Source organism: Crocodylus porosus, unplaced genomic scaffold (assembly GCF_001723895.1).
Source record: "Crocodylus porosus isolate Cpor-Errol unplaced genomic scaffold, CroPor_comp1, whole genome shotgun sequence".
In the NCBI taxonomy this organism is placed as follows: domain Eukaryota; kingdom Metazoa; phylum Chordata; order Crocodylia; family Crocodylidae; genus Crocodylus; species Crocodylus porosus.
Window position 1 is genome coordinate 6,055,491 of NW_017728937.1, and position 18,926 is coordinate 6,074,416.

General features: G+C 50.6%; 1 protein-coding gene across 2 annotated transcripts in view; it reads right to left on the reverse strand.

Annotated features, from left to right (window-relative positions):
- Window positions 1-2,997: 2,997 nt before the first annotated feature.
- LOC109318229 (aldehyde dehydrogenase family 3 member B1-like) overlaps window positions 2,998-18,926 on the reverse strand; it is a 30,877-nt gene continuing 14,948 nt past the window's right edge. The window contains exons 1-11 of one of the 2 annotated variants that reach the window (XM_019547344.1): window positions 18,224-18,354; window positions 17,701-17,827; window positions 16,959-17,121; window positions 7,637-7,747; window positions 7,409-7,529; window positions 7,200-7,285; window positions 6,995-7,076; window positions 6,230-6,616; window positions 5,836-6,002; window positions 5,124-5,223; window positions 2,998-4,334 (exon numbers count right to left, since the gene is read on the reverse strand). In XM_019547344.1, coding sequence (XP_019402889.1) covers window positions 4,141-4,334; window positions 5,124-5,223; window positions 5,836-6,002; window positions 6,230-6,616; window positions 6,995-7,076; window positions 7,200-7,285; window positions 7,409-7,529; window positions 7,637-7,747; window positions 16,959-17,121; window positions 17,701-17,777 — 1,488 coding nt within the window. In that variant the 5' untranslated portion in view covers window positions 17,778-17,827; window positions 18,224-18,354 and the 3' untranslated portion in view covers window positions 2,998-4,140. Of the gene's footprint in view, window positions 4,335-5,123; window positions 5,224-5,835; window positions 6,003-6,229; window positions 6,617-6,994; window positions 7,077-7,199; window positions 7,286-7,408; window positions 7,530-7,636; window positions 7,748-16,958; window positions 17,122-17,700; window positions 17,828-18,223; window positions 18,355-18,926 lie in introns of those variants that run through there. The other variant, XM_019547343.1, reaches the window with a different exon arrangement.

An 18,926-nucleotide genomic window follows, 5' to 3' on the forward strand; every position in this document is an offset into this window, starting at 1 on the left:
TGACAGTGAAGTAGCACCTCCTGATATCTAGCCTAAATCTACCCTCTGCCAGCTTGTGACCGTTATTCCTGGTCACTCCTGGTAGTGCTCAGGGGAACAGGGACTTCCCCAATGCCTGCTGGTAGATAGGGCGAGGGAGAGGTTATTTCTGGGTGGGAGATGGGTGAGGAAGTGGGAGTGACTGTGATGAGTGTAGGGGGTAAAAAGGTTGCTTGTGGCTGGATTGGGGGGATGGCTGAGAAGTATATTGGTGCCTGGGCAGAGGAAAAGTGAGGGAATAGATATTTTTGAGTGGGTGGTGGTGAAGGGGTGGTTGTGACTGGACAAGAGTGGAGTAGAGTGAGACAGTAAGGTGTTTGTGACTGGGTGAGGAGCTAGGGGAGAATGAATTTTTTTTAGAGTGGAGAGATGGGAAGGCAAAAAATTTTTTGTAAATGATCTGAGAGGTGATGGGCAAGACGATGAGTGTGTTTGTTTGGACCGCTGGAGGATGGATGTGGGTCTTTGTGACTGATGGAGAGGTAAGTGAAGTCTTGTGAATCTTTGCCATGGGGTATTTTGAGGGGACTGGAAAGACAACAGGACTATTTGGGGATGTGTGAAGGGATGGGCTGGTTGACTGATTTGAGTGGGGATAAGGGAGGCAATGGGGTGATTGTAGGGTAACTACCTTTTCAAAATGGAAAGGCAGAACACGTGCCCACGTCCCACCCCGCCCAGTGGTACGGCAGGAGGAGAGCCTGTGGGAGGATGCAGGCTGCCCACTGTGGGTTTGGGGCTCCCCACCCTACAGCCCTCCGCCTGGGAGCCCTGCACTATCATGGTGAGGTGCCCCCTGCCCACCCAGCAGCCATGGGGGCACAACTCCATGCCACCACTATCCCCACTGCTTCCAGACAGGCAGGGGGTGCCTTGCTATGGTGAGGCAGGGCTCCTGGAGGGGAGAACAGCAAGGTAGGGAGCCCTGAGCCTGCAGTGGGCAGCCTGCATCTGCCCCTACCCCACACACAAATCTGGGGGGCATGTGCCCCCTCCCACCCATAGACTTACCTGTAGAGAGCTGCTCTCCACAGCTGCCTGGCTGTATTCCCGGCCACGTGCAGATGGGTGCATGCACACATACACATGGCACCCATGTCCAACTCCCCTCAGCCGCAAGCAGCCCCTTGCAGACTGAGGGGAGCCTGCAAGGGGAAACCCATGTTTTTCTGTGGCAAATGGAGAACCTGAATCCTTGCACGATACTAGGGCTCCAGGACAAGTGCTGTCCCAGAGTCATTCAGCACAGGACCAAGACTTGATGTTCAGATTTCAGGACCGTCCCACCCAATTAGGGATGGGTGGACACCCAAGGTGAATGTGACTAGATAGGTGGGGAATATATGTGGTAAATCCATTTGTGGAGTTCTGTGGCCATAAAAATGTTTGCCAGTGGGCAGAGGTGAAGGTAAAATATGGTGGGTTTTGTCACTGGGTGAGGGAAGGGAGAAGGTTCAGGGTCCTTGTGAACTGGTGTGAAGAAGGGCACCCTGCAGCAGAACACCAGTTATTGGGGGGCAGAGTTCTTGGGGAGGCAAAAGGATGGTTAATAACTAGGTAGCGGGAATAAGTAAAGAAAAGAAACATGTTTGTGATGGGGCACATGGAAGTGGGTGAAGTACCAGGGGTGTTTGTAATGGGTCGCAGGAATATCAGGGGAGGCAACTGGGGGTAATTTTGAGACTGGGTGGTTGGATAATATATGCAGTAAATCCAGTTGTTTATATTAGATAGGTGGGGAATTGAGCATATGAGGGTTGTTTAAAACTGGCTGAAAAATGGGTGATATCAGGTATGTCTGACTGGCTGGGAGGGTGAGGTTATGGGATTTGTAACTAGGCAGCTGCTAGCAAAGGTAGTGAGAGTGGTTATGACCAAATGAGCAGAAGGAATTGGTAAGGCAAGAGTTATGTGTGTGACTGAGAAAGCAGTAAAAGGCTGGCTGTTGCTGAATGGGGAATGGTGAGACTATGTGCGTGTTTATGGTTGGGGGAGGGTATATGTGAAGGGGTTTGGGAGCTGAGAGCCTAGCCCTGGCTCAGTCATGTGGAGCTGTTTGCTGGCTGATGCTGCTGTCTTATCAGAAGTGGGCTCACACAGTCCCACAGTGAAGACCAAGTGACATCTGCACCCCTTCAGGGCAAGTGCCTTGAAATTAGCAGTGAGCAAACTGCTGGTGGAAGTAATCCAGGGAGCATAGTGCTCCCTCTGCACGAGGCCAGACTGGGCTCCAGAATGAAGGCTGGTGTTACTGGTAAAGTCAGGTAGGTGCAATGCAGATGTGAGCTAAGGAGCCTGGCTTGTATTAGATACCCACATCCTCCCTGCCCCTGCCTCATCACTGTCACATCTTTGTGCTACAGTAAAGGTACCTTATGAAAGGTAACTTTGCAGTTGCATTTCTAGAAACATGTACTTGTGTGACAAGCAGCCATGTTCTGGACCAGTTGAAACTTGCGGTTTGTACCACAGGAGATGTGAAAATGATTGTACCAGTATGTACTGAACCCTCTCTCAGAAGGACATCTCACTGAGCCAGCTAAATAAACCCATTTAAAAAGAAAACTGGAAACACAGGAACTATTTTGGTGCAGTGGAGTCCAGAGCAGGTTTTGAATTGGCCTCCTATGTCCCAACCCAAGGGTCTGCAGCCTTGCTAGCACTCTTTATAACCGCCATGTGCAGCCCCTCTGCTATCCCTGCACTCTGCTGGTGGTCCCTGACCCCAGACACAGCTCCTCATCTATTCTATCACTGCTTCCCTGCACTTGACTGCAGGTCCTTTGCTTCTCCCAGAAGCTGCTTAATTACAACAGGTAGAGGTAGAAGCCCTGACTTGGAAGCTTTGGATACAATCACCAGTGCCAGTTCCTGAGCCTCCACTCTGACCTCCAGCCAGCTGAGCTGAGCTGAGGTCTGGAGGGTGAAGGAGTCACAGGGGGAGACCAGACAGGAGAATTCAATGCAGAATCTTTACTTAAGCAAAACATACAGGGCAGAGCATGGAGCAGGATGCAGGAGAAGAGATGGTACCTAAAGTAGAGCATGGTGGTGGAAGTAGGAAGAAAACCTGGCATGGGTAGGGACCCGACTTAGTTTGTGATTTTGTAGATTTCATGAAATCAAGCACTGTCTGTGAAATCAAGAAAAAAACTTACTAAAAATAAAATGCTGGCTCCCCAGTGGGAGTAGCCAGCAGACTTCACAGCCACTAAAGCCCATCCTCGTACTCTGCCAGTGAAGTGATGCCACCCACATGAAGAGGAGCAGCCAAGATAGTGTCCACCCACCCTTTGCTGCTGATTGGCTGAGAGGGAATCATGATGGACAATCAACCACTCTGGGCCAATCAGCAGCAAGGGGCAGGTTTGCCCTAAAAAGGCTGAGAAATCAGTCTGCACACTGTGAGTGGCCCACAAAAATCCTTTTCTCTTGCCAAACTTTAGGTAGCTCCCTAGGCAGGGGGCATAGTTACTAGGTGGGTGTAGTCAACCAGGGAGAGAAGGGTGCAGATTGGGACCCAAACTTCCTAACAGCCCCCCTCCCCTGGGTCAACTAGTCTCAGAGCAGGACACTGGGGTCAGCATCGTTTGTCCCCTTGGACATGCAGAGCTGTCCCAAGAGCCATGCTGTAGCAGCCAGTGGGATGCTGGCCTGGGACAGCTCCCTGGTGGTCACGGGCTCATTGTCTCTGCAAGACAAGGACATGCCTTGAGAAGGTGCTTTGGCATTTCTGATCTGCCCACTCCCAGCAACCAAGCCAGTGGGGCAAGACTCCAGGGGGAGGTGGGTGGGGAGGCAGTTCTAAGAGTCAAGGAAATTCCTGTCCTGCTGGCCTGAGCAGCTGGAGATGGGTCAGGACCCAGGTGGGGTGGGAGAAGCAGGAGCTTTCAGGAAAGGACGGGGCCTGGAAAGGAGAAGATTTGTTTCCCCCCTTCTCCGAGGAGTAAGGAAGGAGGGAGCTGAGTTTCTGTGAAGGAGGAGTCCAGACCTTCTTGTCAGTGTGGCTCGCTGCAGAAGCCCCTTCCCTCAACCTATGCAGTCAGGGAGCCTGTGGGTAGGTGTGTGCTGCCTGTGGGGTGGGCTGAGCCGCTCCCATGCTCACAGCAGAGTGCAGCCCCCCCTGCGCTTGACCCCAAAGGCAGCGATCAGCAATGCCATCTTTTGGTCACTGTAGGGTGGGTACCGCACCCGATTGATCGCCTCCAGGCCTGCGTTACGTAGAAGGCTGGCACGGTGGTGACTGAAGGTGTCGAAGCTGAACTTGCCATGGTATTTTCCCATCCCGCTGTTCCCTGCAACACAAAGCCTGACTCAAATACTACTCCAAGAACATGGTAAAATGTGTAGTTCTGTCATCTTTCTGTACAATAGGCGTGACTCAGTATGCCCAACCACTTTGTTATGCTACCTACTGGGTGAGAAGGAGTTAAAGCCTCCCTTTGGTCAAAGAAGGCAGAGAATGGCATGTCTCCCAGGAGAAGAGAAAGTCACAGGGTTGGGACTAGGCCTACCAAGGCTGGGACACAGACAGGAACACCAAGGAATGTACTCCAAGATAGCTGAGAGGCAGGGATGACTCGGAACTTGCTGGGTTAGACAGGTCACTTGGAAAGGCTCTGAGGGAAGTCTGCTTGGCCTTCGGCACCTAAGCCTTGCCCCTGCCCCCACAGTGTTTCAACTGATTAGCAAATCCGGCTTCCATGCAATCCCAATAGCCACATCACACCATGCTCTCAGCTACCTGGCCCAGTGTTATGTCACCATCCCATGAGTGGGTTCAACATGTGGATATGCAGAGCCAGGCCTCTCTGTCACTCAGGTCAACAATGGCCAAAGCAGGTTAGATCTAGACTCCGATGGTCTACAGCCCTCTCACCAAGCATTATGCTCTAGTACCACAGGACATTGACCCTCCAGCCCCAGAACACACCCCATGTAAGGGTGGTCTCTCACGCTTAGTCTGCTGCTGGGCCTTTGACAGGAGAAGAGGAGTGAAAGGGGATCAGCCCTAGACTGAAGCAATGGGTCAGGGATAAATAAAAACAAGCACTGGCAATATGGGCAAGGGGGCCCAAACATACCAATCCCACCAAAGGGCAATGAAACCAGCGCAACGTGCATCAGGGTGTCATTGCCACAAAAACCACCGCTGCTCGTCCGGTCCAGCAGCTGGTGTATCACCTGCCAGAGAAACAAAGCACATGAGGGACCCCCAGTCCAGCCCCCGCCCCAAACCCATAGATGCAGTTTACACCCCTAACCTCTCTCCTACACCTGCACCCCCACATGACCAAAAGCCATTCTGTTGCCACCGAAATCCATGCTTAGCCAGTGCAATCTGACTGGTATAAATCCTAGCATGGAGTGCTGAGCAGGCACAGCCCAGGAACTGTGAGCATCAGAGTAGTGCCTGCTGGATACCAGTATGTGCATAATGCCCAGAGGGGAGGTAAGAGGGCAGGACTATGCTCCCAACCCTGAAGGCTTCCAGGGCAGCTGAAACAAAATGACACCCAAACGACCTACTCTTAGACTGGCCAAAGCATACACAGAGGGTTGCCCTGCTGCCAACTAGTCAGTCTCCATCTTGAGACAAAGTGGAGCTGCTTTCCTATGGAGATGAACCCCAGGGCTGGGTCACCTGCCTACGCTGCCTTTCCTGCACCTGGTGAGAAAGGGTGAAAAGCCAGTGATGGCATGAGCCATGGGCCCCACAGTAAAATGTTATCCAGGATGAGAACTGACTCTATACACTTGCCCTGCCCTCTCCTCCATTCAACCCCTCCTCCATACCTTGTTATCACAGGAGAAGGCGTACAGGGACAGCGGTCGTTCCCGGGCATTGATGAAGTCGATGGCTTCCTCCAAGTTGGCCACAGTGACAATGGGCAAGATGGGCCCAAATATTTCCTCCTGCATGATGGGTGCTGAAGTTGACACATCCACCAGCACTGTGGGGGCTGCAGAAGGAGGGAAGGGGTCACCACAATCACGGGGGCATGCAGTGTCCTTCCCATCATGGCCATGCCCTGGGACTGTAGCTCCCCTGTTCTTTTCTCCCCAGTTACCCCAGACCTCTTACATGGAGGTGCCTCTGCTCTGCCTACTTCCTCAATACAGGAGAACCCCTGTCAGCCAGACCTGAGCACTCCCCAAAAGCCTGTGTCCCCAATCTAGTGTCCCTCACCAATGTACCGCTCCTTCGCATCTGTCTGTCCCCCAATGGCCACACGTCCACCATTCATCAAGGCCCGCAAGCGCTCAAATTGCTTGTCGTTGATAATGCGACCGTAGTCAGGTGACTCCTTGGGCTCGGCCCCATAGAAGTCATTGATGGCACGGCGCAGGACAGGCAGTAACTTTTCCTGTGTCTCCAGGGTGCACAGCACATAGTCAGGTGCAATGCAGGACTGCCCTGCATTGAAGAAGCGCCCCCAAACTATTCGGTTGGCTGCATTCTGCAGGTCACACTGGTCAGCCACATAGCAGGGGTTCTTGCCCCCCAGCTCCAGAGTCACTGGTGTCAGGTGCGTGGCTGCAGCTTTCATGATGATCTTGCCCACTCTGGGGTTGCCTGTAGGGGAGGAGGAAATGCATGAGGATAGAGATCCTGCTATCAGCCTGACAGGGGGCTTGGGGACTGGGACTAGTATAAGATGCAGGTAATTGCAGTCTCTTCCAGGAGTAAGAAGGACTCTATATCTGTCTCTTCCCTACACAATGTCCCTGAGGTCACCCCTTCATCTCTGTCATCCAGCTGGACATCTCTCTCTTGGAACAACCCCTTCTGGTCAGTCAGAGCAGCAATGAGGGCACTGGCTCCCTGACCCAGACTTTGTCCCTGTGCTGCTTGGACTGGGAGCAGGGGTGCAGAAAGTCTGAATGATGCCCCTTTTGGAGTGGAAGTGAAGGCATCTTTGGGGTAGGGGATGTGGGATTACTTGCATCATACCAGTGAAAAAGATGTAGTCAAACTTGTTCTCCAGCAGCTTTGTAGTCTCCTCCACACCAGCAGTCACCACAGCGAAGCAGTCCTGCAAGGGAAGAGAGGGCATATTGGTTCCCACTTTATCCCACACCCTTCTGCCTGTCTCAGGATATATGAGGAAGGGGTTCAGATCAGGACATGGATGCCAGGGTAAGGCACAGCTCCTTACCTTGTCCAGGTAGTTGGGCAGCATCTCAGCTATGAGTGCCTCAGAATATTTGCTGATCTCAGAGGGTTTGATGATGACACAGTTACCTGGGGAGAGGCCAGGCAGGATGTCACTGTGTAGCTCAGAGACATTGTGCCATCACCTGGATCCCAGCACCCTAACCCATCACTGGGGAAGTGGTTCCTTGCTGGGCTTAGCACCTGACTCACCAGCAGCAATGGCCCCAATCATTGGCACCAGGAGCAGGTGGATTGGGTAGTTCCAGGGCCCAATGATTAGTGCCACCCCATAGGGGTCCTTGCGGACGAAGGCTGAGTCCAGCTGAACCACCTGAGGTAAGGAAAAAGCCACAATGTCAGGAGTAGTCTTCTAACTTACCCCCAGGCATGTCCCTCCACCTCCTGCCAGCTCAGCAGCAGGGATATGCCCTCCCTTACCAGGTTTTTCTCCACATGCTCATCTTTCATCCAGGCAGACAAATTGTTGATTGCATAGTTGACCTCATTCCTGACCAGGAGAATATCAGAGAATTCTCCCTCGAAGGGTGGCTGCAGGCACAAAGCAATGTTGGCACCAACCCTGCTGTGGGCACCTCTCCCACCCCTAAGAGTGACTCAGCTCCACTCAGCAATCCCCACAGACTCTGGTGCACCAGAATGGCACAGATACAGACAGCTTGGGGTAGCTGGGGGAGGCACTCTATGAGCAGGCAACCACAGTACTGTCCTCAAGACTAATGGTCACCTTGCTTTGTCTCGGCCAATGCTGTGCTAATCTAGAGGCTGCTGGCTCCCCACTAACACTGACTCCCCACTACACACACAGCAGCATCATAAAGCCTGAACTCCTAGAAGAGTGGAGGGCTCACTGTGGGCACCAAGGCATATGCAGGCAGACTCCATCCCTTGCCTGGGAGTCCAGCTTTGAAGAACACCCTGGCTCACCCTGCATTCCACATGCACCAGTTTCCAAAAATGAGGCACAGGTGGGGGGGAACAGACCCCCAGGGCCTCCACTGGGCTGTGTCCAGCAGCGGGAGCCCCTCCCCACCAACACGTCCCTGGACGACCAGATCTTCCCAGACCTGGCTGGGCTGGGGCTGCCCCCACGTGAGTCTCTGCTGCTGAGTTGAGCCATGCCCGCACATGGCCAGCTGCAGGGGGACTCAAGGTGCAGTGGCAGCAGCCTCTGCCACCTCCACCCCCACAGAGATGGGGAGGGAGCCCCCTGTGGCCCTGGAAGAGTACCCCTAGGCTCCAATCCTCCCACCACCCAGCTGGGCTGGGGCCCCACTTACCTTCCCCTGCTCCTGGCTGGGCCGCACAGTCAACCGCTCACAATGGGGGCCTTGATCTGCCCCCCACCTCTTCCCTTCCCCACAGATTTATCTGCTAGGGTGAGGGGCAGCAGGTGTGCATATGTGTGCACACCCAGCTGTTCCCCCACCAGCCCAGGATCTACCAAAAGAGGCTCCAAGATCTACCTCTAGATCGGGATATCCAGGTTAGTGACCACTGCTCTAGTATTTTCTGTAGTCAAAAAATGAGTGAAAATGAAGAGCTGGCATTTTCTGTGGAGTGTCTTGAGACTAAGGAGAGAAGCCCTGAGTCTAATGCGGGGTGCCTTGAATCTAAAAAAAAAAGATTGAGAACCACTGTTTTAAGTGTTGCAGTGATAAAAGTTGTAAGTTAGAGACACTCCATTACTTAGAAGACTAAAGAAGTTGGGAATTGGGAGATGGTCCCTCAGTTATACTAATTGGTTAGAGAAACAGACCAAGGGTCTGCAGAGATTGCCTACTGCTCCACAATAAAATGTATCCCTTTGTTCTTCTTATTCACATATGCCGGTGTTTACTGAACCCAGTGATCAGTATGTATATGCTGCATTACTGAAGCATGCAGAGTAGCTTGCTATGCAAGCTTGTTACCTTGTTACTATGCCCACACTTATGATCTGAAGAGAAAAAGCCTTTGGGTTGACAGACTTCATGCTCAGCTTTGCCCAAAAGCTGATATTTTTCCCCAAAGGCTGAGAAAATCTTTTTACAGTATCTACTTAAAGATTTAGGCTTTCACAACTCCATATTTGCTATCTTCACATCATATCTGGATGAACTTCAAAACTTCATCATATCTGGATGAACTTCAAAACTTGGCCTGTAAATCTGGATCATGTACAACAATTTTGATATCATGTATATTCCTTTTGAAGTCATTCCTAGGCATGCTCATCAGATATCTAACAGAGCAATAATCCTATTCTGTCTGCCCAGGCAAATGCCATTTTCTGTATTGAGGCACCTGCTGAATACAGGCATTACTATCCATGAGACAGCCCTTAAAGTCTCTGTCTGCTGGAAAATATTGTAAAACTCTTCAGTGCTGTTGAAGAAGGCCAGGAGTCAATTAACAAGGCCTGAGCCACTTGACCACTTAAACAGAGCCTGAGTACTCATCACAGAAAATTAACACTGTCTTAAGTGAAATGCTCCAGGTCATGAACGACACATGCCCCCAGCAGCCGGGTGGGCATGGCAGCACCAGGAGTGCGGCAGCAGGAGTGTGGCAGTGGTAAGCAGAAGCTCCCGCAGATGCTGCCGGAGCTGTCAGTGGCGAGCACTGAGCAGGTGTCAGCAACCACCCACAGATGCCGCTGGCAGCATTGGGAGTGGCCAGCAGCGATCACTGACCACCTGCAGATGCTGCCGGCGGTGGGGTGGGGGGTGAGTGGCAACCGCCTACAGGCACCGCCAACAATGTCAGCGGTGCCTTTTTGTAGGGGGTGCACCGCCACGTCTACCCCTACACATCACCCCTGCTGCAGCTCTAGTTATGTGGATGACAGCTAGTGAACTATAACACCTCCTGTAGGTTTTGCATATTGATTTCCCAGAAGCCCCTGAAACAAATAGGTAAACAAAAAGCTAAAGTGTCAGTGATTTTTTTTTTAACTCTCCTGCAGTGACCAGGAAGTCTGTAAATGCGGAAGGTTGCTAGAAGGTTGCTAGAAAAGCTAAGTACTGGCAAGTCAGTACTAGACCAGATGGCAGAAGTGAAGAGAAAACTTCCTTTTCAGGAGCTCCACTATTACTGAAGGGTAGGTTTGTATAACTAGGTGGTCTTCCAAGGACCACCAGAGAACTGTTTTGAGCTGCTTCTTCACTCTCTAAGAATGGAGGCATCTAGGTTCCCCGGGGTTCAACACAGTTGCAACTGACAGGTGAGAGGAAACTTTGAGCCTGTTCTATTCTGACAAAGGTGCCCAAACTTGGTAACAGCATAAGACGAGACAAAGCAAAAAGGAGGAGGTGTTGACAACTAGAAAAAAGATCAAAGGTAAATAGGAGAGAAACACCCCACAGGGGTAGTGAGTAATGTCTTGTGAGTCTGGTATGCGCGTCACTGATTTGTTTTTCTGTACTTAGAGGATTAGTGTGTGAGTGTTGGTACTACTAAAGGAATTGAATAAGGTGTTCTGCGTTTACCTGCCTGTCCTTTGCCTAATTAGAGGGTGGGGTTTCATGTGTTACAATCTGGGGTTTGGATATAAGCTTTAATTTAAATATGTATTTATATAGAGAGAGAGACTTCAGGTACCGAGCACCATCACAAGCTAATATCCTGTTCTCCCATTATAGCAAAAAGACTATGTCCATACTGATAGTATGATGGTTCTCAAATGGGGTTGCCATGACATTCAGGGGTGCTGCAAGGCCCTTTCAGGGGTGCTGTATGAGGTGCACAGAGTAGTTCCACCTGGCTATGGCAGCATTACTCCAGTTGCGAACCATTGAGAGAAACTGAAATAGCACAAAGTAGTTCTCAACTGTGTGGTACCAAGTTAAAAAAAAATATAGAGGGCTGCTTAGAATCTAAAAAGATTGAGAACTACTATGATAGTATACCCACATGTCATTCAGCCCCCGCCAGGGGTGAGGTGGTGGGGGGATGAGAAGAGTTTAAATGTGAGTTTCATTCAGTTCAGGAAACCTTTCCAAAAGTCATATTAAAGTCAGCACTTGTGAAAGTCCAACAGCATGCATGCATGATGCTAAAAAAAAGTGGAAGAAAAAAGAAAGGCATGGGTGTATATGGAAAATGGGTTAAATACAACTTGGGTTTACCAAAGTTAGATCATGTCAGCCTAACCTGGTATCCTTCTTTGATACAACAACCGGGTGTCTAGCTAGGGGTAGATGAGATGGACCTGCACTTCCCTTCTCAGCATGCTCGGTAGGCTCCAGGTGGAAGAGATGGCCTGGGTACTCACAGAACACTATGAAGCTACAATCGCAGAAAAAAATATGAGTACTGCTTGCTTGATGCCAGATGAGGCCCCTCTTACCTTTTAATTTAATGATGCAGTGGTTAGGGCACTTGCATCTGCACCTGCCTCTCCTACTTCCTAGCACAGTGCTCTAGCTACTTGTGCATGTAGCCTATAAGTGGTTAATTTGTGGTCCCCAGGCTCCCACCCAGGCACCACTTCCCACACATGCCTTGCATAGCAGCAGCACCCAGGGTCTCCTGGCTCGCCCTCTGACTTCCACTTCCTGGCCCTGCCCCCCGCTGGCAGCAAGGGACCCCATGTGCAAGGAGCTGAGGGTAAGGCCAGGAAAGCCAGGCATGCAGTACAGCCAGGGAACATGCACACACATAATGCTATGAGGGGGCACCCATGCAGTGTATGCCCTGGAGAGCTTGTGGCTTATGTTTCATAGATTTCATAGACATTAGGGCTGGAAGGGACCTCAAAGATCATCAAATCCAGCCCTCTGTCCCAGGGGCAGAAAGTCAGCTGGGGTCAAAGGATCCCAGCAAGATAAACATCCAAACATTTCTTGAATGAATCCAGAGTAGGTCCCTTCACCACTTCTGGAGGGAGTCTGTTCCAGGTCTTGGGGAATCGGACAGTAGAGACATTTTTCCTTATGTCCAGCCTAAAACAGTCTTGGAGGAGTTTATGACCATTGGTCCTTGTTTTTCCTTGGGGTGCTCTAGTGAACAGACATTCTCCCAGATCTTGATGCACACCCCTTATATACAGCCACCAGGTCACCCCTGAGCCTGAGCTTTTCCAGGCTGAAGAGTCCCATGGGTCTCAGCCTCTCTTCATAAGGCCTGTTCTCTTGCCCTCTGATCATGTGCATGGCTCTCCTCTGGTGTCTCTCAAGCTTCTCCACATCCTTCTTGAATTGTGGAGCCCAGAATTGGATAAAGTACTCCAGCTGCGGCCTCACCAAGGCTGAGGACAGCAGGAGGATGACATCCTGAGATTTACTTAAGAAGCATCTATGGATGCAAACCAGTGTTTTGTTTGCTTTGCCAGCTGCAACATCAGATTGGTAGCTCATGTTCATCTTGTGGTCAATCATGACCCCCAAGTCTCTTTCAACCATGGTGCTAGCAAGCGTAGCACTGCCGAGCCTATAAGCATGCTGCGCGGGGATTTTCATGAGATGCAGTACCTTACATTTCTCAATATTGAACGTCATTAGGTTTGTGTCCGCCCACTTACTAAGCTTACCCAAGTCAGCCTGGATCACTAGCCTGTCCTCAGGTGTAGACGCTATGCCCCAAAGTTTAGTGCTATTGGCGAACTTAGCCAGTACGCTTCTGACACCAGTGTCTACGTCATTGATAAAGATGTTAAAAAGAAGATGTTGATACAGATGTTGGTGTAGCCTGCACAGCATGTGGCCCCCATCAGTGTGGCTTGCAAGGCATGTGTCTTGCAGCCACTTAGGGACAGATATTCAAAAAACCTGAGCCTGAATTGATTCACTCTTCGCAAGTTAGTCTAAGTTGTGCAGCTTAAACTGATTAATAACTGGACAGACATTCTCCGTTAAATCAGAAAATGCAGCCACATGCCTGCAGTGGTTCAAATCAGAAGTCACGGGGGCGCTAGAGCATGCCTGCCAGCCACTGCCAAAGGGGAGGGAAGAAAGACACCCTCCAAGGCTCTCACCCCTCCCTGCTAGAGCAGAGCGGGGCATAGCCAGGCACTAGCAGGGGCTAGCACAACACACCAGATGCCAACCACCAGCGGGGAAGGGGTGGAGGGCAGCTGCTGCCAGATTGAGGAGTGGGGATGGGAAAAATAGTCCTTTCTCTGAAGCAAGCATATATTGAACACAGCAGTTTGCAAAGCATACAACAGGGAACTACCAAAAATCTTCCTCTAAGCTAAGATACAGCCCAGTAAAACCCAGCATACACAACTTAGTCTAACTTAAAATGTAAACCAGGAAGACAAGAATTAGTTTTACTAATCTTGAGGACAGACTGTCTCCTTATAGCCAGACATTCATAAAGGCTTTGTTTAGGTATTTCCACCCTTTACACCTTCTGCTTTATAATGTAAATGTAGCTCTCTGCATTTTTTGGTGAAGCTTTTTGCAACTTTCCTTAACTACATCTCCAACATGTGTGATGATTCTCAGGTCCTTGCCAACACTTCCCACCTCTCAGTCTGGTCCTGCAGGTCTTAGCTCTGGGCTCACAGGTGCAGGGCTTGGATCTCCACACAGGGGACTAGCTTGCCTCTCTCCCTACTCCCACCCCAACCCCCCAAGGCCAGGCTGTGAAATTAATTCCCTCCATGCCTGGCTGCAGGCAAGCTGCAGAGACTTCAGCCAAACCCCCAGGGGCTCCAGGGGAGAGAGGGGACAGAGGGAAGAATTAACTCTGTCCCTGCCTGGCTGCAGGCAAGCCATGGAGGTGCAGCAGGGAGTGGCAAACCCCAGCTGCAGTTCCCATGGTTTGCCAGCGGGGCGGTGGGGGGACGAAGGGAGAAATTCACCTCAGGGGCTATGGCAGGCCAGCTTCTGGCCATACCCTACCCCTGCTCTGGCTAGACAGCAGAGGGGAGGGGCCAGCCCAGCTCACTGGAACAGAGAGCAGAGCTGCTCAGACAGAATGCCGGGATGCTGGGGGAGTCTGGTTTAACTTAAACCAGCAAAGGGTCTGGGACAGACATTGCATAAACCAGTTTGAGCCAAATCAGTTAAATCTGATACTACATTCAACCAGGTTTATCTCAAACCGGCTTTGGCCATTTTCAAACTGGTTTATGAGCACTGAATGTCTGTTCTGTTACAGGTTTAAGTAAGTTTCTGATCACTTAAATCGATTTATGTGTAATGTCTGTCCCTAGCCTCTAGAATTTGGACAGCGCTGAGCTAGACCATACTCCAGGTATTACCATGGGTGGATCCAAAACTATGGTTAGGTGGTGTGACCATGCTCTCCTCAAGTCTGTGGCACATGCACAGTAAGCTCTCTGAGTACACTGGCTATTGAGCTAAAAGGTGAAAGGATCTTCTTCCTCTGCCATTTTCCTTTTGGACAGGTCCATACATACGTGGGAAATTGTGTTCTCCTACAGGTGAGAATGGAATGAAAAAGTCACAGAAGTGCTGACATTTGCACTTACACAACTACCTAAGCGCCATTTAAGCTCATAAAGATTAAATGGGATTTTAGCCCATAGTTAGGAAGCATCATCATTACAGGGGAGGCTGGGGCTAGATGATCTTGAGGAATGGAATCACTGAAATGGTGTTGCTCAATAGAAATTTGACCTGGTTCCCTGCCAAATACCCTCCTTTGTCCATTGTTTTCTTAGATGAGTAGGAGGCTATAAAGAAAAAAACGGACATTACTAGAGTGGGACTAGTACTTCGGCGCCTAAACAGAATGGAAAGGAATGTGAGACTATACAAGGCACATTTTGTTCCTAATCATGTCCCCCTCTATTTTCACACTGGGGTTACAGGGATGATAGAGGAACAATGCATTTATTCCAAAAATCTGTCCACAGAGTGAGCATTTGTGAATCTAACTTTTAGAGTACAGGAGAAAGGGTGGAACATTTGAGAGATATCTTTGTTCTGGAGGCCTCTGAAAACTAGTCCAAAGTAGTTTCTCAGTTTGCTGACAAGTTATTTCCATAGAACTACAAAGCTGGTAGCGCTCCAAAAATTAGATCACCCTGAAGTGTGCATATGTGCAGAACCCCCCCCGGCTGAAGCATAACAAAGGAGCCCTCTCCAACCAGAGGGTGAGTGGGTGCTGCTCATTAGCTCCCTCCACCTCTGGGGGAGTCTGTCAGTGAGTGGACTCACCTCTACAGGAGCCTATCACTCTGCTGGTGCTGCTCCTTTAAAGTTCCCAGTGCTTTAATGGGCAATTGGTTTTTTAGCACCCAGCTGCCAGGTTGCTCTGTCAGCCTTACAACCTGGCAGAGACACCCAATGGGTTAATCAGTGGGTCAATGACAGGGGCTACATCCCTTTTCTAATGCTGAAACAGGGCTGTGACCTGCCACCCTCAGCAAAGCAATGGTTCTTACAGTTAAGACACTTGCTAACACATATGTTTGTTCCAAGGACCCTAGAAGAACCAGAGGCCCTTATTTATTTTTCCATTAACTCCCAGGCTCCTGCCCATTCTGTTAATGAAGAACAAGTCCATGAACCTGGCATTCTTTGTGAAAGTGGAGGAAGGGGATTTATCATGACCACAAAAGAACATCAATGGCACTGCATCTGCATGTCTAGACTGTGCTAGATGCAACAAGAGATTAATTTTCACAGCATCCTGGACCACCACAAGAAAAAGGCCTTACTCTCTAACCTGTGCTTGTGAATAACAAAGAGAAAGCAAATCTGATGCATACAGGTCTGTCCAAAAGCCAGGAAGCTGTGGAAAGAGGTGGGCCCAAGAGTTAACAAGATGCTGACCTTAACAGGAAAACTCCTCCAAAGCATTCTGTCCTAGGGCATTCATTTGTTATGTTGGGTCTGGCTCTGCCACAAAAGCTGCAGAAGTCAAATGACAGCAGTGGCATGTGATTTTACAAAGGTGTGAGCGGAGGATTGTGGTTAGTATACAGTGACAGCATTCAGGACTTTGAGTTGGCAGCCAGAGGGCAACATGTGATTGCAGAGTTTTAGATATAAGAAAAGAACTTGGCCTCCATTCCTAGGTCTGTCAGCTATAAATAATGGGGTTGCTTCATGAGTGCCAAACCATCCATTCTGCCCCCTTACCCATCTCTTTCCCTACTGTCCATGTCTCCTCTTACGTTATGACTGTAACAGCCCCTAAAGTGTGATGGCTTTACTGACTGGTCAGGTACTGCCTGGCCAGGCCACTTTGACATACCCTTGTAAATGAGTAGATCTACTCCAGAGCCACCAAGGTGGGGAGTGGGGAAGCTCAGGTTTGTACATGAGCTGAAGGTCATTCGCCTGTTAGCAGGTGTTACATTAGGGAGATCAAGAACAAGTTCATCACAAAAGAAATGCTGACAAGTGGTTCACAGCTTTGCTTGCTTGACCCTGCAGGGTTTTTTGCCCCTAGAATAACAGCTTTTCTATAGAGGGAACAGCACTGTCTTCAGAGATGGTGCCAGGCTGCAGATTTTACTCCACCATGGACTGGTCTTCTCCCTGCCTTACTTTCCTTTGGTCCAGTGCCCTGCTCTGACCTGTCTTGATGGACAGAAACTCAAAAAAGCGTGGACATGGGTACAATACCCAACTAAAAAATGCCTCAGGCCTGGAAACATAGTATCCGGTTCACGCCTCCATAAAGGAGGAGAGGAATGAAACACATGACTGGATGGTATGGATGGTAGATACTTCTGGGAATGGGACCAAGCACAGAAGAAACTAGACCCAAGAGCCCCCTGCAGTTATGCTATAGAGGAGATCCCAACAGGCTGAACTGTGCAGAGAGGCCCCCTCACCTTGCTCAAGTCTGCAGCTAAGACATCCAGGATGGACTGCTTCTTCTCATCCAAAAATCGGCCCAGCGCCTCCAACTGAGAGATCCGATACTCTATGGGACGTGTCTTCCCCGCGAGCCAGGAAGCACGTAGGCGGTTCACCAGCCCTGCATAAGGGTTCGTGCTGAGGATTGAAAGAGCAAGTCAGCCTGTGTTGGCAGGTCCTATAGGCCTTGACACCCACCCCATTTCTACCTGTCCTGCTCAATGCCTCCCACACCCATCACAGCTTTGACCCCACAGTCCCTTCTGTGACCCATCACAGCTTTGACCCCCCAATTGCCACAGCCTCTTCTCCTCACTCGAAAGCAAACCTTCACTGTTTCTCCAAGCAGCCTCAAGTCCCAGGAATCTTCTGCCTGGTATGGGCCATGGTTTGGCAACTAGGATGCCTTGCCATAAGCTACTCTGCCTGAAAATTCCCTCTCATGGCTGGGGACTGGTGGGTCAATCCTGCCAACCAGCCCTTCTCTCTAGGTTTGCTGGGCCAGTGGAACTACTGGCCCTCCTATTTGTCCTTCAACCCTAATCCTACAGATTTTGGCATCAGGTAGGGCTCCTGGCATATGCTCCCTGTGTGGTTTGGGGTTTGACTGCCCCATGATTTGGCCCCATGACCTGAATCAGGCACCTACCCTGGACCACAACTCCCTGGACTCATAGAGTACCATCTCTTGGCATCTCTGGGCACTCTGCCACTTACCTTGTGGCTTTGTCATCTGACTTGCCAGCCTTGCTGCTCACAAATGCCTCCTCTTGGCCCTCGTCATTCCTGCTCATCTTTTCTTGCTGGGAGGTATGGACAGCAAGGTGTCCAATGAGTCTTCTCTCTATAGAAATAGACAAGATTGTAGCCCCAGTGTAGTGCTCAGCCTGTCTGCCCCCGCTATTGAGAGATGCAACCTCTCCACTATGACATGCTGCCTCTGGCACCATACAGGACAGATTGTGACTGCAAGTCCCCATTTGCCACAGATCCTGTTATCTGCTTCCCTGGGAGTCTCTAGCTGCCACATTACAGCTCTCCAGGGTGTAGGCTCACTGGGGCCAGGCTCCCTGTGAATGCCCAGTCCTTCCTAGAACTGGCATCTTCCCCACCTACCTGTGAGGCTGGAACCACGTGGACAGGCTGCTGACCCCACAGCCATCATGAAGGAGTTAAGCCAGGCCAATCCCCTGTGGAAACCCCTCGACTCCCCCCCACACACTTCCTCACCCCACCTTACCCTCCTCCAATAAGCCTTCTGGACAATTTGATTCTCTAATGATTGAGTCAGTTGTTCCAGCATAGGTTCAGATGCAGGTACCAGTGGAATATGCTTGGACCCAGGGAGGATGTGTATGGGATACTTTTCTCTCCTAAGCCAGACCTGTTGGAGCAGGGAGAAATGTGCAGCCCTGACTCCATCCCCACCCATGGGGCTGGCTCCGGGAGGATGGCAAAAGGCCCTACAGGGTATGTGGGGGCAGAAATAAGGGACTTATTTGTGGGACTGTTGTGTGGCAGCAAATATGAGCAGGGATTGACCCCACATCAATCCCTGGTCTGACAGCAGCAGGGGCTCATATCCACAATAGAGACCAACCTCCCACTCCCCTCCCTTGGCCAGAGGGCCCAGGACTATGATGCAACCCAGCAGGGTATAAGAAGTGGTGTAGAGACCTAAAGGAAGTCCCCCGGCCCTTCTCTGGGCAGGTGCATGAAGAGAGGTTGCTCTCCCTGCCTCTTCTTGCTGCACTCCCCCTTTCCACTCATATTCCTCAGGGCCAAGAACTGGCCAAACCTGCCTGAGGCCATGGAAAATTGAGAAACTGGTGCTGGCATAGGGACATCAGTGGGGAGGGTGAAGACATTCCTATGTCAGCTAAAGCCCTAGTGTAAACACACTTCTACCAACAGAAGCATCCCCTAGCACCCCCCCACCCCCC